General features: G+C 35.6%; 1 protein-coding gene across 1 annotated transcript; it reads left to right on the top strand.

The window, feature by feature from the left end:
* The first annotated feature begins 4,525 nt into the window (after window positions 1-4,525).
* Window positions 4,526-21,392, top strand: LOC144347246 (BMP-binding endothelial regulator protein-like). The gene is made up of 6 exons (XM_085506803.1): window positions 4,526-4,659; window positions 5,972-5,996; window positions 7,064-7,213; window positions 7,932-8,029; window positions 20,688-20,983; window positions 21,192-21,392. Exons 1-6 carry the CDS (start codon window positions 4,612-4,614, stop codon window positions 21,217-21,219), a joined length of 645 nt encoding a protein of 214 aa, XP_085362929.1. The 5' UTR covers window positions 4,526-4,611; the 3' UTR covers window positions 21,220-21,392.
* Window positions 21,393-22,096: the final 704 nt, after the last annotated feature.

Here is a 22,096-nt window from a genome sequence, read left to right as displayed (position 1 = left end):
CTGTAGCCTGTGATATCGTGTACCGAAACCAGCCAAGTTCGACAGTCATCGTATCCTCAACCCGTGCTCAGCCACTGTCATTCTTGAAATCAACATAGTTGGGACATTTATACATTATTTAAAGTTTATTTTGTTTACGTACAAACTGATTTAAATATTAACAGTACTGTATGCTTTCTTTAAATTTATAATCTATGCATAATTAATATAACTATTATAATTATTCTCACTTGACGCTGTAAGCGATTATTGTAAGACATATTTCTGATGGTGACTAATATAATAAAATATATACTACCATACGTCTTGTATATGAACTGTAATGTGGTAACGATAGCTAGACCAAACATTGCCAAATTGTTTCTGGCCCGTGCCAGTGACAGTACTTTATAATAGAACGTTATATAACTCAGTTAGAAATAACCGCATTAAACTTGAAAAAGTTTATTTTTCTAGGTGTCTATATAATATTCCACTCCCGGAAAATTTGAATTTAATAAGTTGAAGTAATATAACATTACACTTTGACTTTTAGGACAAATGACCAGGTCAGGCAAATCAGTCCATGAGCAAAAAGTGTTACCGAGTGTTGTCCAGAATCCATTAACAGCCATAAGAAAAATAATAAACTCTCATTATCATCACCGTAAGTACATAACACAGATAGAACTATGCTATTTTATATAATTTGGTGTATTTCATCAACGTACTATCCTTGTGTAAGAGAATGGTGAAATAAATTTGTTTAGTGGAACACTAGACTTGATTCATCGTTTTAGTTGTGAACACTGAAATATCGATTACACGACGCCAGCCACTGGGTAATGATTAATGATGCCGCAACACTTTGTAATAGCAAAGTTTTGTATCCCTCTTAATAGCAAGTCGCCTCACTATCTCTCCTGTTTAATTGGCAACAGTTTTATCGTAGAAAATATAAACCTTGACACTTCTAATAGAACCAACATATCAATTAATACTGAGGGGTTATATTTACGTGCATGCCACTTATAAGTCCACATCACTTTACATTTACCATAATTTCATTCAAAATGATTCGTATTTTGAGGTATGATTTTTGGTAGTTAAAAAGTGTCTGTGTGTTTTGTTTTCCTTTCCCTGATTGGGCCGAAACACGTATTAGGGAATTGGGGGCGTTTCGGAGATGCATGCTAGCATTAAATTGTTTCATTTCTGGAGGCCCTGTATCTGGACCCAAAATCACGCGAGACTTAGAGCATGTTCATTTCAAGGATATGCACATTCGTTATACACCCTCACATTCAGTATACAGAACCTGGTCGTCGATTTCAACTGCTCGGGCGTAATTCTCGTGAAGTGTTGTTACCTTAAAATAGTTTTTATCAAAACACTTCGTTAATACTACCACAAACATGTATACTTTCAAATTCGCTAATTGATTTATGCATCAATAAAGTAAAAGGGCGTAAAGTTCATTTGCGTGAAAAACACAAAAGACTCCAACTGACTTGTACATTTACGTCGAATGGCCCAATCAGCCTGAGTGAGCGTTAAGTTTGCCTTGACAATCACGATTCATAGCGCGAAGTTGACGGAACATCTAACATACCTTTTACGTTTTTGACACATAAATGAATTTGAAAGTATACATTTTAGCTTACGTGATATCACACAGGGTTTGTGTATGTGTTGGCACAATGATTTCCCACTTCTTTGATTCTTATAATAATGTAAAGGAATATTATGTACATGTCCAAAGCCTTTGTCGAGTAACATAAACTTATGACACTATTTTGTATTTCCAGCCATCAGAAGCTAACCGCTATTTGTATGCGCACTGCTTTAGCGTCCTATTTAGTATACTTTGTTTACTGAGATTAAAATAATAAGAACCATCAATGTATTTATAGTTGTATATTAGCAACACGTTTACTAAATGTTCTCTTAGTTCTATCAGCGATCTTCACGAATTTCAACAGTAAATTAAGAAGCAGTAGTTCAGTAGGAAAATAAATCCAATTCATTACCATTGCTTAGAATAACAATTCTACAACAGCGACTATGGAATTAAAACACATTTTGGTGAAGACACGAATGATATAATTAGCAATACAACACGATAGGTCATATTCCAAACAATCATCACAAAAATAATCTGTCAAGTGACAAGCCATGTTTTGCAATTTCAAAAAATGACCAGTCTGTATCATCACAGAATCGAATTACTTACAAGGGCCAATCAGATTTGGCTGTCAGGGGATGTAATATGTGTAGGAAACATTATGGGATAGATGGGTGATGCGAGTACATAACCCGAAACAACATCCCAGTGTTCTTTGGTGTTTAATAGCTACTTATACACGAACGGCTTTAGTTTAATTTTAAGTACCAGGCAAGGTCGACATAATTTCCCCCATCAACAAATCATTGTCTAATTTCCAGCGTCTGTTGACACTGGCCAATCAAAAGCAAGAACCATGCCTGCTTATTCACTTCACTGCTTAAAATAGCTTCACCCCTCAGCAACACACTGAAACATTCAGGTCACTCACTAAATTAACAACGGACAAATTGTAATAATCCAGCGGCGAACATCGCTGTCGACCATCACACTGCGTGGTGTGTCCGATATGTGCATTGTAGATCAACACTTTGTTATTTTTCAAAATGGTCACGCTGGTGCCAGTCAGTATGAATTTGGAATATATGCTTTCCCAATATCACGCTCCTCATTGGTTGCTTGGCAGTTTCATTTTAATGTTCTCACGTGTTAGTAGTTGACAGAGAGTTAAACCAAAAATGTTTTTTCAAGTATTATTTTTTTTCAGCTTGCTCAGTTTATTGTATATAAGTTGTACTATTTAATACCGTATTAACACCAAGTTTTTTCCCCCATATTTATTCTCAGCAGCAGTTTTATGACACTTAACCAGCTGTGGTTTTGTTATCTGTGGCACAGCTTCAATTGTTTACGTAGGTATATATACATACTGGCAGAACATTGCAGATTACTCATAACTACAAATTTCCGAGCTTGTTTCCATGCAGACAAAAACTTTTAGTTATGTTCTACTGAATTGGTCAAAATATATACAATTGGGTATTATTATTACATGCAATTTAATTTAAGGTTATTGTATATTTAAATTTATTAAATATACATTAACCTTAAATTGATCGTAATCCTTGCCGTGGTCTCTTCGTTTACACCTTTCCATATCATCTCTTTCGAGTGATTGACTTTCTTACCACACTTTTCATGATCACTTCATTCTATATCATAACCTCAGTGTCATAGAAAGTCTATGACGTACCTCATAGTATAGTGTTTTATATTGTACAAGTTTCCTGTTAGTTGCATATCACCTAACCTCGAATAATCATGCAAATAATCAAATCAAATAACATAAGTTTCTGATGAAACACTGACACGCACTGACAAAAGTTCAAGTACATGTACACATCACCACAACAATGAAGATCCAAATAAATGGTCACATATTGGAATTACGACTATAGTATAACATGGTGGCAATGACTGGATATTTGAGCTATAGATGCAGCATATTCAATGTGATGGAAAATGTATTGAACTATTAAACAAGTAACTGGCAAAATAATCAGAATGTATATGTAAATTACGTTCATGACTTCAGGTCATTAGTATCCTTGTGAGACCAGCTGTTTAGCTAAAATTCGAAGCTTTCTCTGGTTGATATAAGTATATAGTGGTATGAGTTAGTAACTCATAGTTTTGCCCTGTGTTTATTATAAACCACATCCAATAAAAACAAATTACAAGATTCTGTACACAATTGTCCACGCCAACTCAAACAGTGACCCATAAAATCAAATACGTGCCGTGTGTACCAATTGTAAATGTAATTTAATCTACTGTATACTCTACATATTTTATCCTCATAAACATCAATAACAGTTTATTGTTTGTCTTGCTGAATTTATTTGGCCTTGGTCTAGGAGAAGCTAATCAATCTAACCGTGTCACGCCAATAATATATTGTTATTACAATTTAGAATCGAATTGTTACAGATAATGTTCAATGAAACACTTCCTTCAAAACAAGAATACACCCATACAAGTAAAATATATATTTCAAAATGCCTCTGACGAGTACTCGCCAAATAATGACAAAATGTCAAATTGAAGAAATGTGTTACCAGTTAAGCACTGTGTACATAAGTTTTAATCCGTTTTTTTATATAATTATATAATAAAAACGCAAAAACAAATGAAACTGGTGTCATTAAAATGTTTGAATATCAATTCACTGGTATTAGCTATTCTGGGTAACACACCTCAGCTCCTTAGTTTAATGAAGAAACTACATTTGGTAATATATATCACTGAAAATAATTAATTAACAAATAAGCGAAATATGATAAGGCGTGTATGACAGGTATGAAATATACGTTTAGATTAATGGGATTTCAATTTATTAAAACACTAATATATTTTTGTTTTTCAAGGTAAGAAAGAACTACCAGATAGGAGGCCTTAACTACTCTACCTTGTTATTGCTAAATTTCATCCAATCAGAAGCTTGTTTAACTTTAACTTAATTTGTGTCATTGTATCAGATGGTACAAGATATTTAGAGCTGTAACATCATGGACTGCCGACTCGCTATTTTCGTTGTGGTTTTATTCCAACTCACGGTATGTACAATGCCACACTCTCTAAAATTGAATTCATATTCGAGTTATTATTATATATTCCTACCTAACTATATAACATTTTACTTAGTTCAATGACGAACAGATACAGACCAGTTTGATATCACGGTAAATCTCGTAGATCACGTGCATTGCAGGTCGGCTTAAATAGAAAGCTAACACAGGAGTGACATTTAGGATTTTGTAACTGTTTTTTTAACTATTCAAAATAGCTAGACGATAGATCTTTATCGATAGCATAAAAGAAAAAGAAATAAAGTAGCATGACGCCGTATTTATTTATTTATTTATTTATTTTTCACGTCTTAATTATTCACTTGTGTACTTGTGTTGCCGATAGTATATTTCAAATATTTAGGGAAAGATAGATAAACACAAACTACAAACACTATATGGCGGCAAACAGAAGCCCTTTCTAGTGTCACCATAGGCTTGTAAAACTTGTTCAATTGGAAACTTGCTGTTGCTAAGTCGACGTAAAAATTGCTTATAGAACGCGGAAGTTGCTGAGTCGGCGCCAAAGTTGTGCCATCGTAAAATGAATATTACATGGTATATTGCCGTTCACTGCGCAATACACTTACTATTGTAGGTATTATATCAGCGATTGAATAAAACCGTCACAGAGGTGTACTCACAAATGTATAGACACGGCGGTGATTTGTCATGAGAAACACAGAAATGATAAAAACTTCTTTACTATTTATATTATATTATATTTATTTATATATATTATTTGAATTGTGACTTACATCTGAATTAGTTTATGCTGTCCGTGTGTCTGTGTGTATTAACAGTCCCATGCTATTTTTCTCACCTCGTCCTATCGTTATCGTAGATTATTAGATTATATTCTATCTTTTCTTTTATTCTTTATTATGTGATGATAAAAAGGTACAACACATTAAAATAACAGTACTGTAAGTTTGTGACATATACAAAATACATAGCACGACAGGCTATGGGTATAGTTATATATTGCATTACATTTTTCATAGCATTGTTCTATTGGCAATTATGGCATATATTAAAAATAGCTCAGTTTTAATCATTACACAGTGCCTCATTCAGATTCGGTAAAATCATGTATATGAACTGCGTCGTCACCAATCATCGTCGGTTCAAAATTTGTTGTCCAATCATCATTTATTTTGGGAGTATTTTTTTCACAGTAAATGCCCTATAGTTACATTTCTCAGAATAAAATATCACAGTTGTCTTGTCTAGTAGATGATTTAGATGACTGTGCAAGATAAACTTGAAAATATACTTTTCCATTTCTGTTTTATTATAGACTGCTGCACCAACAGATACTAAAGGTATGTGAATAAAACAATAATTTGGCACCCGGGTCTTACTATAAATTGTGTAGATCTGCCATGAATTTGTTTTTGCGTATCTGTTGATCGACTTAATTAGCTGATTATTAGCGAATTGCTGTGTTATGTCTGTCATCGTTCAGGCCTATTTGAAGTTTTGGACGGAACTTGGCTCAGTGATTTGGAACTAATTACGAGATAACCGTCGCTATTCTGACTATTAATTCTGACAGTTGGTATTCGTAATTATTAATGTAGTGAACGATTAATCAAAAGATATGACGTATTCAGTACTTAGTGTGATTGGCTTTATGATTGAAGGTTACGCCTTAGAGTCTTTTTTACTGCTTTGTAATTGGTTAGAGTTTTGAAAATGAATAAAGGGAGTTTGAGTTGGTCTTGGCGAATACTCCACGACAGACGCAATCTAGAGTCCAGTCCTGGAGAGACTTGGGGCGAGACTTGACGCAGTCTAAAAGAGCCTTGGGTCAGCCTTGCGATAGTCTTGGGGATTTTTCCCCAGGGCACTGTGTCTGATAGACTGCTCGATTGACCGACTAAGACGAGAGCTGAAACGTAGTTCGTTGTGTGTGTCTTATTTGACTGTAAAGTATAAGTGACTTTCCTGATCCCGTACCTCAAGGGGACGCGATAGTGTGGAGAACCCGAGAGTAGAAGAATTCCCCCTGGCAAGTGTGGAGGACCCCGTAGAGAAGAATTACCCCCCCCCCTGATAGATCACTGCAATGAAATGTCGTAGAAGGCCAATAAGTAAAAGCCACTTTTATGAACCTTTAGTCATAAATTAATAAAAATAAAATGAAGATTGTTGAATACCTTTTTACTTAGTATTCAATGCAAATTGAAATCTTAAAACTTATTTTTCAGCTTAGAACAAAATGTTTGTGTTTGTTATTTGATTTACTCCAAACACACAAGCTCACTGTAGACAATTATTCGAAAACAAAAATTCTGCACATTCTGCCTAAATACATGAGTATTGCTGAATATTGTCTGTCTTACTAGTAACTATTCGTCAACAGATTACATTCTCTTATTGCTTTCAGTTTCCCCAGTATGTGTCATAGATGGTGATGCTCACAGAACGTTCGATGGCCTCAATTACACTTTTTCTGGAAAATGCACGTATAGATTGATTGCAGATAACCGAACAGAACCAAAATATTTTGTCATCGCAGAGCACAAATTCGATTCAGGTAATTACTTCAGTATACATTATAACTCAAACTTGTTTCTGTCAATAAAAAGGTGTTCGAACCAGACACCGCCGCAGTGTTTATAACTGTTTACTTGGTAACACATTGATCATTGGTATCTCTTAATGTTGGCAAGAAACACAGGCGATGGGACGTCCGTTCTGAAACAACACTTGTCTTAGTCAGTCAAGTGTACCGATGTGTCCTGCATTCGTCATTGAGTGTTTCACCCAGAATACCGCGTATATCATAAACTTTATTTGAAATACATCCATAATCTCTTTCTCTAATCTTCTTCAAATTTCTCCACAAACCCATCAGCATCTGTATAACTAGCTCACCACCTGCAAGAAAAAAAACAGTACATCATAGTAAATGACTATTTTTCATTATTTGACAAGTTTGTATTGCAGTCAGTTGTCAACATACGCTGAATGTTTGGTTAACCACGTCATTTAGAATACATAGTGAAATGCCCTCACGAACGTAATGCCCAAATGTGTATGTTTTTTCTATTAGGTTTTACTCTTCAATATTCCCCCATTAACTAGATTTCTAATAGTAGAGGCCAATTATCTATGCCAGCAAGGCTTTGCTTTATTTTTGATTTATAACTTTATTTATCCCAGGTAACTAGATTTGCGTCTAAAGTCTAGACTATCAAATTCAAATATACAAATATATAAAACCCGATATATTCGATATATTCTTGATACAGGTGTTGGCGCCCGCCTTACAGCATTTACTGTCTGGGTAAAAGGAAGACACATCACCGGAAGAATGAGCCCTTATAACACGGAACCATTGTTTACAGACGTGAGTATGATACAAATAATTCCTCAATCATAATTTAATAAAAACAACTCTTAAAATAAAAAAAAAGGCATTCGACGAATAGAATGCTCTATGAGTGAAGACACTTTCGATTACTTGAGCAGGTTAAGTTTACAGTGCAAAATAGCGATGAAGCAGTAAAGTGTCCACATACAATTTCATTCTGATTCATCGCTTCCACAAAAGCTAGACACATGAAAAATAAGTTGTTTTGTTTCTTTAAAAAATATATGATATATTAAAATCAAATATTTCATCACTTTCATCACATTTCATTTTAAATGTACTCTCAGTTATTGTTCCTTAGACAAATATACACATAATATGACTGACATTTTAGGACAAAAAAAGCTTCCGAACTTAGTAATTGTATCGCTCAAATGCTTTCACGTATAGTGTCAATGTCAGTTATTTTTGTCTCATTGTTGTTTCAATGCCTAGCTAGCTAAATGCCGATGCTATATACATAGGGGTCTCCGATAGACGATAGTCCCGACCAATTGTTGTGACAGCCTTATACTCATACACCAGCTCAAATTAATAACCACAGTCTGTATTACAATGTTGAACTTTGTTATGCGATGCGCTATCAATCAAATATAACGTTTTACCACGATTTCTTCAATCTATCTGACCAGCCAATATTGCATTCAATATTCCTAAGTCACACAGCTGGTTGATATATACCCAACCTATATGAGTTCATATTATTACTAAACTGAATACTTCCTAAAGTCTAGCTGTGTGAGTGACGATTAAGCCGGAATGTAAGTTAACTTAGAGGATTATTCAGCAAGAATCGCCAGTGAATTACTGACTGGTCAATCATACCCATGAACATTCGGTGTATCCATGAGGCTTTGCTCACTCGTGACTTAATTGTCATTTCGGTTTTACCCATTACAACCACAGTAGCATTATATCTTCTTCATAGTGTAGCCATGTCTCGGCCTACCATCGGTAAAATAAATCAGTACGTCAGTCGCTTAAGGGTAGAGATGCAAGTTCGTGGGCACTTGGGAGTGATTTTTTTTTTTTTTTGCTTTTTATTATCCAAACAGTCTTGGCTATAGTCTGTTGAAATTTGGTAGAATTGTGAATGGTGGAACATACAAAAAAAACGATTTTAAAATATAGATAACAGATGCAAACATTCTCTCTTTTGAATGCTTAGCAAGATTTAGCAAGGCTGTACATAAATAATAAAAACAAAACGTGGTGAAAAAAAGAAATGACGGGATCTCCATATTATGCACTATATTTAACTTTTAACAAAACGATAATACATTTAAATTTGGAACTGTTACAGCCATTTTAATTATGAGCATTAGCAAACTTTAAGAGTGAATTGTTATGCAAATTAACAAATATCTCAGCTTCTTTTAGTGCACATCCCAGAAATTTAAAAAAAATAGCTTCTAGACGCTTTGACCTTTTGTTTTGAAATTTTCACAAATGGTTGACAATGTGTTTATCTTCAAAACGCCGTCGGGGCATTGTTTTTGGTTGAACAGTGTTACAACAATCGTACAGACAACTAGTCTAGGGTGTTAATTTATGCATAAACTAGTGAAATTTGAGCTGCTGTCCTACACAATTGACAACTAGTAGACAGTTTTCAAGACATCACTTTTTCATAGTAAACAGATGTACCCATAAACCAATTTTGACAGGAAACAGAAGCATGGTTTAGAAGCTAATTTTTTTTAAATCACTTTTGACCAAAAAAGCACATTTTTGTGCATATTTCAAACAACAGTGTCCATAACAAAAAAAATACTAACACAATTTTAAAATTCATTCAATAAGCTTTCTGAAAATATATAGTTTTGTGGACAAGGGGGGTCATCTTGGTTTCCTAATTAACTAATTAAAATACCTGTCAGGTAACCAGCCAATTTGGAATATCTCTTGAAATGAGTGTATGTGTGACGTAATAGTAGATATGTTAGTATCTGTTAACATGCGTTCCTTAAAAATAAAAGGCCGCTTTTGGATTCCAATTTGAAAAATAATTTCGTGCTGTACCAATGTGCCATTATATTAAATGTATATACTAATTTTCAACGATGTTTGTCCGCATTCCCGTCCGACCAATAATATGAATAATACTAAAGTACAGGAATAATAATAATAAATCCTCTGGTGTGGCTACATAAATAGTTTTACGAACGAGTCGTGTTTGTAGCCTAGGATCCAATATTAAAATATTAGACAATAGGTGGGGGAAACATATAATTTGAATAAAATATACATTATTATTATTATTAGATAGTAAATGCCAATGAATGGCTGCTGCATATGTAAATTATGTCGAATATTTGTACAGTTGTTATTTATTTTACTAGCATATCGTGTATTGTAGTTATGTTATAGGTGCTGCAAATAATTGTCTACCAACTCGCACGCGCAGTAAGGACACTCATTAATTCTGTATACGAGGATACCGAAAAGTATGCACGAAGACAGTACATTGGAAGTATCGACCGACGCGCAGTGGAAGTCGATGCAACGGCTTACTGTCTGTCTTATTTTTTTTATACTTTTTTCCTCCCAAGGATACATCATAGGAATGCCGAAATACCAAATGTTTAGAACAGAATCAGCGAACTTTTTTTTGCGGGCTCCGGTCAAACCCCGGGGCTGCCACGTTTTTTTTATTATTAGAGAAGACTTACGCGCGTAATCGTTTCATATTTAGAATTCGCATTTCCTAATATGGTAGGATGAAAATACCCAGTGCAATACCACAAAATTACGGTATGTTGTAACTTATGGCGTTACGGTGACAGATGTATAGTAATGTTTATTACGTCAACAATCGGATAATGACCTGAAATGTTTGTCTCTATGGCAACACATCTGATGAAGGAATAGTCAGTAACTCTGGCCATGGCATTAATAACATGCATACATGTATACGAATTAAGAAGGTAGTCAATGCCATAGGATGATCTATCTATGTTCATAGGACAGGTAGTCAATGCCATAGGATGATCTATCTATGTTCATATGACAGGTAGTCAATGCCATAGGATGATCTATCTATGTGCATAGGACAGGTAGTCAATTCCATAGGATGATCTATCTATGTTCATATGACAGGTAGTCAATGCCATAGGATGATCTATCTATGTTCATATGACAGGTAGTCAATGCCATAGGATGATCTATCTATGTTCATATGACAGGTAGTCAATGCCATAGGATGATCTATCTATGTGCATAGGACAGGTAGTCAATTCCATAGGATGATCTATCTATGTTCATATGACAGGTAGTCAATGCCATAGGATGATCTATCTATGTTCATATGACAGGTAGTCAATGCCATAGGATGATCTATCTATGTTCATATGACAGGTTGTCAATGCCATAGGATGATATATCTATGTGCATATGACAGGTAGTCAATGCCATAGGATGATCTATCTATGTTCATATGACAGGTAGCCAATGCCATAGGATGATCTATCTATGTGCATAGGACAGGTAGTCAATGCCATAGGAAGATCTATCTATGTTCATATGACAGGTTGTCAATGCCATAGGATGATATATCTATGTGCATATGACAGGTAGTCAATGCCATAGGATGATCTATCTATGTTCATATGACAGGTAGCCAATGCCATAGGATGATCTATCTATGTGCATAGGACAGGTAGTCAATGCCATAGGATGATCTATCTATGTTCATATGACAGGTAGTCAATGCCATAGGATGATCTATCTATGTTCATATGACAGGTAGTCAATGCCATAGGATGATCTATCTATGTTCATATGACATGTAGTCAATGCCATAGGATGATCTATCTATGTGCATATGACAGGTAGCCAATGCCATAGGATGATCTATCTATGTTCATATGACAGGTAGTCAATGCCATAGGATGATCTATCTATGTGCATAGGACAGGTAGTCAATGCCATAGGATGATCTATCTATGTTCATATGACAGGTAGTCAATGCCATAGGATGATCTATCTATGTGCATAGGACAGGTAGTCAATGCCATAGGATGATCTATCTATGTGCATAGGACAGGTAGTCAAAGCCATAGGATGATCTATCTATGTTCATATGACAGGTAGCCAATGCCATAGGATGATCTATCTATGTGCATAGGACAGGTAGTCAATGCCATAGGATGATCTATCTATGTTCATATGACAGGTAGTCAATGCCATAGGATGATCTATCTATGTGCATAGGACAGGTAGTCAATGCCATAGGATGATCTATCTATGTTCATATGACAGGTAGTCAATGCCATAGGATGATCTATCTATGTTCATATGACAGGTAGTCAATGCCATAGGATGATCTATCTATGTTCATATGACAGGTAGTCAATGCCATAGGATGATCTATCTATGTTCATATGACAGGTAGTCAATGCCATAGGATGATCTATCTATGTGCATAGGACAGGTAGTCAATGCCATAGGATGATCTATCTATGTTCATATGACAGGTAGCCAATGCCATAGGATGATCTATCTATGTGCATAGGACAGGTAGTCAATGCCATAGGATGATCTATCTATGTTCACATGACAGGTAGTCAATGCCATAGGATGATCTATCTATGTTCATATGACAGGTAGTCAATGCCATAGGATGATCTATCTATGTGCATAGGACAGGTAGTCAATGCCATAGGATGATCTATCTATGTTCATATGACAGGTAGCCAATGCCATAGGATGATCTATCTATGTGCATAGGACAGGTAGTCAATGCCATAGGATGATCTATCTATGTTCATATGACAGGTAGTCAATGCCATAGGATGATCTATCTATGTTCATATGACAGGTAGTCAATGCCATAGGATGATATATCTATGTGCATAGGACAGGTAGTCAATGCCATAGGATGATCTATCTATGTTCATATGACAGGTAGCCAATGCCATAGGATGATCTATCTATGTGCATAGGACAGGTAGTCAATGCCATAGGATGATCTATCTATGTTCATATGACAGGTAGTCAATGCCATGGGATGATCTATCTATGTTCATATGACAGGTAGTCAATGCCATAGGATGATCTATCTATGTCCATATGACAGGTAGTCAATGCCATAGGATGATCTATCTATGTTCATATGACAGGTAGTCAATGCCATATGATGATCTATCTATGTGCATAGGACAGGTAGTCAATGCCATAGGATGATCTATCTATGTTCACATGACAGGTAGTCAATGCCATAGGATGATCTATCTATGTTCATATGACAGGTAGTCAATGCCATAGGATGATCTATCTATGTGCATAGGACAGGTAGTCAATGCCATAGGATGATCTATCTATGTTCATATGACAGGTAGCCAATGCCATAGGATGATCTATCTATGTGCATAGGACAGGTAGTCAATGCCATAGGATGATCTATCTATGTTCATATGACAGGTAGTCAATGCCATAGGATGATCTATCTATGTTCATATGACAGGTAGTCAATGCCATAGGATGATATATCTATGTGCATAGGACAGGTAGTCAATGCCATAGGATGATCTATCTATGTTCATATGACAGGTAGCCAATGCCATAGGATGATCTATCTATGTGCATAGGACAGGTAGTCAATGCCATAGGATGATCTATCTATGTTCATAGGACAGGTAGTCAATGCCATAGGATGATCTATCTATGTTCATATGACATGTAGTCAATGCCATAGGATGATCTATCTATGTCCATATGACAGGTAGTCAATGCCATAGGATGATCTATCTATGTTTATATGACAGGTAGTCAATGCCATAGGATGATCTATCTATGTTCATATGACAGGTAGTCAATGCCATAGGATGATCTATCTATGTTCATATGACAGGTAGTCAATGCCATGGGATGATCTATCTATGTTCATATGACAGGTAGTCAATGCCATAGGATGATCTATCTATGTCCATATGACAGGTAGTCAATGCCATAGGATGATCTATCTATGTTCATATGACAGGTAGTCAATGCCATATGATGATCTATCTATGTGCATAGGACAGGTAGTCAATGCCATAGGATGATCTATCTATGTTCATATGACAGGTAGTCAATGCCATAGGATGATCTATCTATGTGCATAAGACAGGTAGTCAATGCCATAGGATGATCTATCTATGTTCATATGACAGGTAGCCAATGCCATAGGATGATCTATCTATGTGCATAGGACAGGTAGTCAATGCCATAGGATGATCTATATATGTTCATATGACAGGTAGTCAATGCCATAGGATGATCTATCTATGTGCATAGGACAGGTAGTCAATGCCATAGGATGATCTATCTATGTTCATATGACAGGTAGCCAATGCCATAGGATGATCTATCTATGTTCATATGACAGGTAGTCCATGCCATAGGATGATCTATCTATGTGCATAGGACAGGTAGTCAATGCCATAGGATGATCTATCTATGTTCATATGACAGGTAGCCAATGCCATAGGATGATCTATCTATGTGCATAGGACAGGTAGTCAATGCCATAGGATGATCTATCTATGTTCATATGACAGGTAGTCAATGCCATAGGATGATCTATCTATGTTCATATGACAGGTAGTCAATGCCATAGGATGATCTATCTATGTGCATAGGACAGGTAGTCAATGCCATAGGATGATCTATCTATGTGCATAGGACAGGTAGTCAATGCCATAGGATGATCTATCTATGTTCATATGACAGGTAGCCAATGCCATAGGATGATCTATCTATGTGCATAGGACAGGTAGTCAATGCCATAGGATGATCTATCTATGTTCATATGACAGGTAGTCAATGCCATAGGATGATCTATCTATGTTCATATGACAGGTAGTCAATGCCATAGGATGATCTATCTATGTTCATATGACAGGTAGTCAATGCCATAGGATGATCTATCTATGTGCATAGGACAGGTAGTCAATGCCATAGGATGATCTATCTATGTTCATATGACAGGTAGTCAATGCCATAGGATGATCTATCTATGTGCATAGGACAGGTAGTCAATGCCATAGGATGATCTATCTATGTTCATATGACAGGTAGTCAATGCCATAGGATGATCTATCTATGTTCATATGACAGGTAGTCAATGCCATAGGATGATCTATCTATGTTCATATGACAGGTAGTCAATGCCATAGGATGATCTATCTATGTTCATATGACAGGTAGTCAATGCCATAGGATGATCTATCTATGTTCATATGACAGGTAGTCAATGCCATAGGATGATCTATCTATGTTCATATGACAGGTAATCAAGATATTACAAAAGGTTGACAATGAATTCATAGCACGAAGTGTTGTGGCAATTCACATCTATGACCATTTTTTGCTATTAATAAAGAGCAATTCTTAATGAAAAATGGTGAATGTGGTTATTTGGATGAAAGCTAAGAAGGTGCAGTTTTACATCTCCCCCGTAAGTAAAGCGTGGTAGTCGTCGCGCTGTGCATGTTCGACATTTGTGTTGATAAACATTGATTTTCCCACAATTTAATGCGCTCTGCAAATGGAAATCACAAGTATGAGGTGCGATTACCGCCGGTGACTCCGTCGATACCTTCCAATCACATGAAAATTGCCTAATTTAAGCTTGGAAACGTGTCAGTTCGTACTCGTTGATCTGCGCAACAGTCAAAGTCGCCATCTTTGTTTATATGAGACCCATATATCTCGCACATGCGCAGCGCGACGACTACCGCGCTTTAAATGTTATACATGCTGAGGTTTTTTTTACAAGTTTTTATCAACACAAGATATCTGTTTGTGATTTATTGAAATATCGTAACTAAGATGGCATAATATTTTTGTAAATACCAAGGTCAGAGAATCTAAAAGTGTAGGCTGGAAGTCACAGAAGTAACCGTAACCCACTCAGAACATCTACTATTAATTACCACTCTATGATATGAACTACTCAAATACAAAAATATGCAAATTTTCCATGTAAAGGGACAATTCAAATCAAGAACTTTAGTCCATGTTCAGATGAAGTTTGCGTGTTTCTGCACCAATATCTCGGACTTGGCTATGTCTCCTATGTTATTTAATCTGGAAACACAATTGAATTATCGTCCCTGAGATATTCTCATTGGTAACAACCTAAACAACATTGTAAGTTACGCTGGCGGCAGGGCTGGCGGTATATGTGTGAAGTACGCTCTCACGTGTCCACGTGTCTGCAATAAGTTTTTATATCACCACGGTATTATTCATAACACCGCCATGTCGTCTCAGACTGAACTATATCTTTTTCGTAGATTTAAAATACAAGGCAGTAAAATTTGTGCTCAATTTGTGTTGTTCAAAATATATGCGAAACATATATATAGTATATATATGCAAATGTATGGTCACACATCGACTGTCAACATTTTGTTCCGCCCCAGGGAATGGTTTCAGTACAAGTACCAAAGCTACGAAAAACTTACCTTATACTACCAGGAGAACACTATATGAAATATTTAATGACTGATTTATGTCGAAAACTAAGTACATACTTCACATTTAACAGAATACAATAATCTAACAGTATTTCGAGCACCTGTATGTTGTGAACTGACAGAGGTATACATCTTAGTAAATTGTCCGTATTCAGTAAGATTGTGTAGGGTTTGATACAAATTCACCGAAAGATAGCCTTCCCAATACAACACGGTTAAATTGCTAACGTATACACATAACGCAGCACTCCGGGCACAGCATTCACGTCAACCGTCAGTCTCTATGTGTCAACACAATGACGATGTTTTTGATGAGTTTGAAACCAGTCTTTGCTACCTGTGACATTTTACATTTCACACAGTACGAATATAGCACACTATGCAATTTTCCAATGATTGTGTAAACCGCTTGGGTAAATAGTCTCACATCAGTTCAATCAGACAATTCGAGTTAGTAAATATTACGGGTTAAACGTCAGTTCCAAAACTCCCCCGTATATACATGTTTGTTCTCATTGAAAGAAGTGAGGTTCCTATCTCGATGTAATGTATCACCATATTGCTATATACTCACACAAATGGAATGAATAAAATGTTCATGGAATTTGGAAAGACATGATATTTACAACAACAAACGACTTATCGCTCACAAAAAGTATTTTTTTCTTCAAATCATGAACATCATTAAAATTTAGACATATTTATTATTGCATTTATGTAAATTAGCCTGAATCTAATTATGCCTATTTTTGTATATTAATCTGTTGTTTCTTAAGTGTCTACCAGATTATATATGCAGGTCGTCAAACTTGAACTAAAAGTTCGGACGCGGAACGCTATTCTAGTCTGCCAATACAATGGCATGGCAAACAAACAAGTCTTTGAAAATTTGGATAGGACCTACCAGACTGTATATTCGTATCTTTTTTTCTATATCTAGATGACACATTAATTAAACATTAATGTACTCCCCGGTGGCTCATATTGAACAAAAGCACTCTTTGCACGACATAATGTGCGAGGCGTAGCCAACGCGTTCACGCAACGATGTCCCATTCACACACACACACACACATACTTGTATTGCAACATGTTCCGAGGACTTCATTGGATTAACTTTTAATATAGTTGAATTAACTTTTAATATAGTTGCGATATGAACTCGATTAAAACGCGTTCCTATATAGGGTTGTGTTTTAATTGGAGTTTAATTAAACAATACAATGCAATACAATGGAGAATTGCATTTTAATTAGGTTTAATTAAACAAGAGTTGAATATCCCGTGACTGAACATAGAAATGTTTGCGAAGCTTAGGTTTAGTATCGGGGTAAGGTATGGTACAATTATATTAATATTAATATAACGTGAACCATACCTTCCCCCGATACTAAACCTAAGCTACGCAAAACGTATTAATAATCGAATTAACTATTAATATAAATTATGTTTTCCGAGGACTATGAAAAAGGTCCTCGGAAGGTGTGTATGTCCTCGGAAGTAGCTATATATATGTATTTTTGTCCTCGCAACATATAGCAATCCAAGTACACACACACACAATACAGTGTGCATCGGTCATTTCAACATAACACGTATACAAAAAATATACAAACTTGGAACTCCCTTTCCTACATAATATTAATGTTGGGACGATCGGGAGGACCAGTGATGTGTCGATGGATTGACGCTCGTAAACCAGACAGCGACGGCTTGCTGTAATGCGCCCCATCTTGCTTGCGAGCTGAAGCGTAAAATTCCCGCAGCAAGTCGGCGAGCTCAACGACAGGAAGGTCTTCAAAATCGGTGGCGCATGCCATTCTAGGAAGAAAACACGTACTCCCCATTTATTCTGCTGTGAAGTATTTTTTTTTTTTTCATTTCTTGCATTTTCGAGCACATTTAACTGGGATTCGTCGACATCGATAAAACGGGCCATCGTATTTGCCTTTGGTGAGCTACGTTTATTTACGCGTTGGACGTCGGCATTTGATGTTTCTCGCGAAGTTGCTGGGATTGGCCAGACGACGACTTGTGTTTGTCATTATGGCGGAAATGACATTTTTCATGTAAACTAAGAACAAATGATCATTTTTCATATAGCTCAGAGTTATTTTCAGTTTTGATTTTAATCGTTCGAATTCCCCTTATTATAATATGCCCGTCTCTTTATTTGTTTTCCGAACTCAACATTCTATTCCTATGCATAGTACGGGTCCTTGATGCTCAATAATGCAATACATTATCACGAATAATCTGTGGCAATGATGTCATAAAATTTGCTCGTATTGACAATGCAATAATATAATTGCATTTATGACATTTCGTTTTGCACATACTATTTATCTGTGACCATTTATGCTATGTATAAAACGTCATTACAGTTTTCTTTAAAAACTATATTATATGATATGGTTACTTACTCTCTATGGTTTGACTTCATTATATGGTATTGTCTAATAATTATACTGCAACATATAATAACTAGATCGCAACATATAATGACTAGACCAATATATCGTATAACGACTAGACCACAACATATAATGACTAGAACATTATATCGTATAATGACTAGATCGCAACATATAATGACTAGACCATTATATCATATAATGACTAGACCACAACATTTAATGATTAGACCATTATATCGTATAATGACTAGACCGCAACATATAATGACTAGACCATTATGTCATATAATGACTAGACCGCAACATATAATGATTAGACCATTATATCGTATAATGACTAGACCGCAACATATAATGACTATACCATTATATCATATAATGACTAGACCGCAACATATAATGATTAGACCATTATATCGTATAATGACTAGACCGCAACATATAATGACTATACCATTATATCATATAATGACTAGACCGCAACATTTAATGATTAGACCATTATATCGTATAATGACTATACCGCAACATATAATGATTAGACCATTATATCGTATAATGACTAGACCGCAACATATAATGACTATACCATTATATCATATAATGACTAGTACATTATATCATATAATGACTAGACCACAACATTTAATGATTAGACCATTATATCGTATAATGACTAGAACGCAACATATAATGATTAGACCATTATATCGTATAATGACTAGACCGCAACATATAATGACTAGGCCAATATATCATATAATGACTAGACTTCAACATTTAATGATTAAACCATTATATCGTATAATGACTAGATCACATCATATAATGATTAGAACGTTATATCGTATAATGACTAGACCGCAACATATAATGATTAGACCATTATATCGTATAATGACTAGACTGCAAAATATATAATGACTAGACCAATATATCGTATAATGACTAGACTGCAACATATAATGACTAGACCAATATATCATATAATGACTAGACTGCAACATATAATGATTAGACCATTATATCATATAATGACTGGACTGCAACATATAATGATTAGACCATTATATCGTATAATGACTAGACTGCAACATATAATAATTAGACCATTATATCGTATAATGACTAGACTGCAACATATAAAGACTAGACCAATATATCGTAAAATGACTAGACTGCAACATATAATGACTATAACATTATATCGTATAATGAATATACCGCAACATATAATGACTAGAGTTACATACCCACCCCATCCCACCACGATACACACAAATATAACAGTAGTTGCGTAATAATACTACGATAAAGACTTTCCGTTTTCGACATTGTCAAATTCTTTCGTTTTTTGGAAAAAAAAACTGAAAAAAAAACCTAATTCCGACAAAGTAATTCTGAAATTTCTATCAAGAATAATTCATAATGAAATGTATTTTCTATGCACCCATAACTAATTTTAAATAATTAACTGATTACACAAAAATATTATAAAAAAGATAATTCGCTATATTCTCAATATTTTTGTCTTTTATTTATTGTGAATTTTGACTGAAAGAAGCTGAATAAAATTACATACTATGCAGTGTGTTCAAAAACTCATGTATGAACAATAATTTTTGCAAATATGATTTTACGTGGTAAAAATACTGCATTTTTCTGCATAAAATGACTTTCATAATGTCGATAACGAAAGACTTTATCAATCGTAGTGTTTAATATATAAATTAAACAGTTCATTATTTTACACAGGAAAACAACATTAAGATTTTCGTGACTGATGATTTCCAAATGGGACCCGATATTGGTATCAAACGTGCTGGAAACAACTATATAATCACAGACAGAAACACGTTAACCGTCATTTGGAATGGATTTCACCGCCTGAGTATAACTGTTACCCCGGAATTTGCTCAAAACATCATTGGTATGTGTGGTAATAATAACGGTCGTCCCTTGGATGACATACAGACAAAAGGTGGTGACGTCATAGATCTGGAGCAGTACAGTATTGAGGATTTCGCTCATACCTGGGAGGTCACTAACTCGTACGTAACCCATCTGATATTGTGTTATTATTAATAATCTTCTTGTGAATTATAACAAATATCATATCGTACGTGCATCATGTAATAGACACGCTTGATCTTGTTAAGGCAGAATTACAAATCGGTCTGTTATTTTAAAAACACTTCGAAATATATCTGGTATTAGTGTATTAGTGTACAATAACCCTTTCATTTGGTTAACCCACAGGTGTCACCCCGAATTTATACTGCCGTGATAACCATTACCCAGAATACAACGGTGTATAACATATGTATTTAATGGACTGGTTCTCATATATGGGTTAAAAGGAAATTTTAGTATCATGTGTTATAAGAACATGAAAATTAATTAAATGGATAGATATGTTAATAGTACTATTACAATAAACTAATATATCCACTAAGACAAGGTGTGTTTTCTAATTACAATACCTGATTACACGATTTACAATGACAAGTGAAACAGAGCTCAGCACATGAATATCATGATTGAACATGATGAGTACCTACACTGTAATTCTCCCCATCCCGTACTTACAACCGTCATTCTCCCCATCTCGTACTTACACTGTAATTCTCCCCATCTCGTACTTACAACCGTCATTCTCCCCATCGCGTACTTACACTGTAATTCTCCCCATCTCGTACTTACAACCGTCATTCTCCCCATCCCGTACCTACACTGTAATTCTCCCCATCTCGTACTTACAACCGTCATTCTCCCCATCCCGTACCTACACTGTAATTCTCCCCATCTCGTACTTACAACCGTCATTCTCCCCATCCCGTACCTACACTGTAATTCTCCCCATCTCGTACTTACAACCGTCATTCTCCCCATCCCGTACCTACACTGTAATTCTCCCCATCTCGTACTTACAACCGTCATTCTCCCCATCCCGTACCTACACTGTAATTCTCCCCATCTCGTACTTACAACCGTCATTCTCCCCATCCCGTACCTACACTGTAATTCTCCCCATCTCGTACTTACAACCGTCATTCTCCCCATCCCGTACCTACACTGTAATTCTCCCCATCTCGTACTTACAACCGTCAGTCTCCCCATCCCGTACCTACACCATAATTCTCCCCATCTCGTACTTACAACCG

The sequence above is a fragment of the Saccoglossus kowalevskii genome, chromosome 13 (assembly GCF_978046115.1).
Source record: "Saccoglossus kowalevskii chromosome 13, keSacKowa6.1, whole genome shotgun sequence".
In the NCBI taxonomy this organism is placed as follows: domain Eukaryota; kingdom Metazoa; phylum Hemichordata; class Enteropneusta; family Harrimaniidae; genus Saccoglossus; species Saccoglossus kowalevskii.
The sequence above is the reverse complement of the archived record's forward strand: the minus strand, read 5'-3'. Positions and strand labels throughout refer to the sequence as shown.

Bases quoted from the DNA above. Each gene is read 5' to 3' on its own strand.
- LOC144347246 (XM_085506803.1), top strand. From the start codon at position 4,612: ATGGACTGCCGACTCGCTATTTTCGTTGTGGTTTTATTCCAACTCACG. The intron at 5,997-7,063 runs GTATGTGAATAA...TATTGCTTTCAG, and splicing joins TGCACCAACAGATACTAAAG to TTTCCCCAGTATGTGTCATA. The intron at 20,984-21,191 runs GTACGTAACCCA...GTTAACCCACAG, and splicing joins ACCTGGGAGGTCACTAACTC to GTGTCACCCCGAATTTATAC.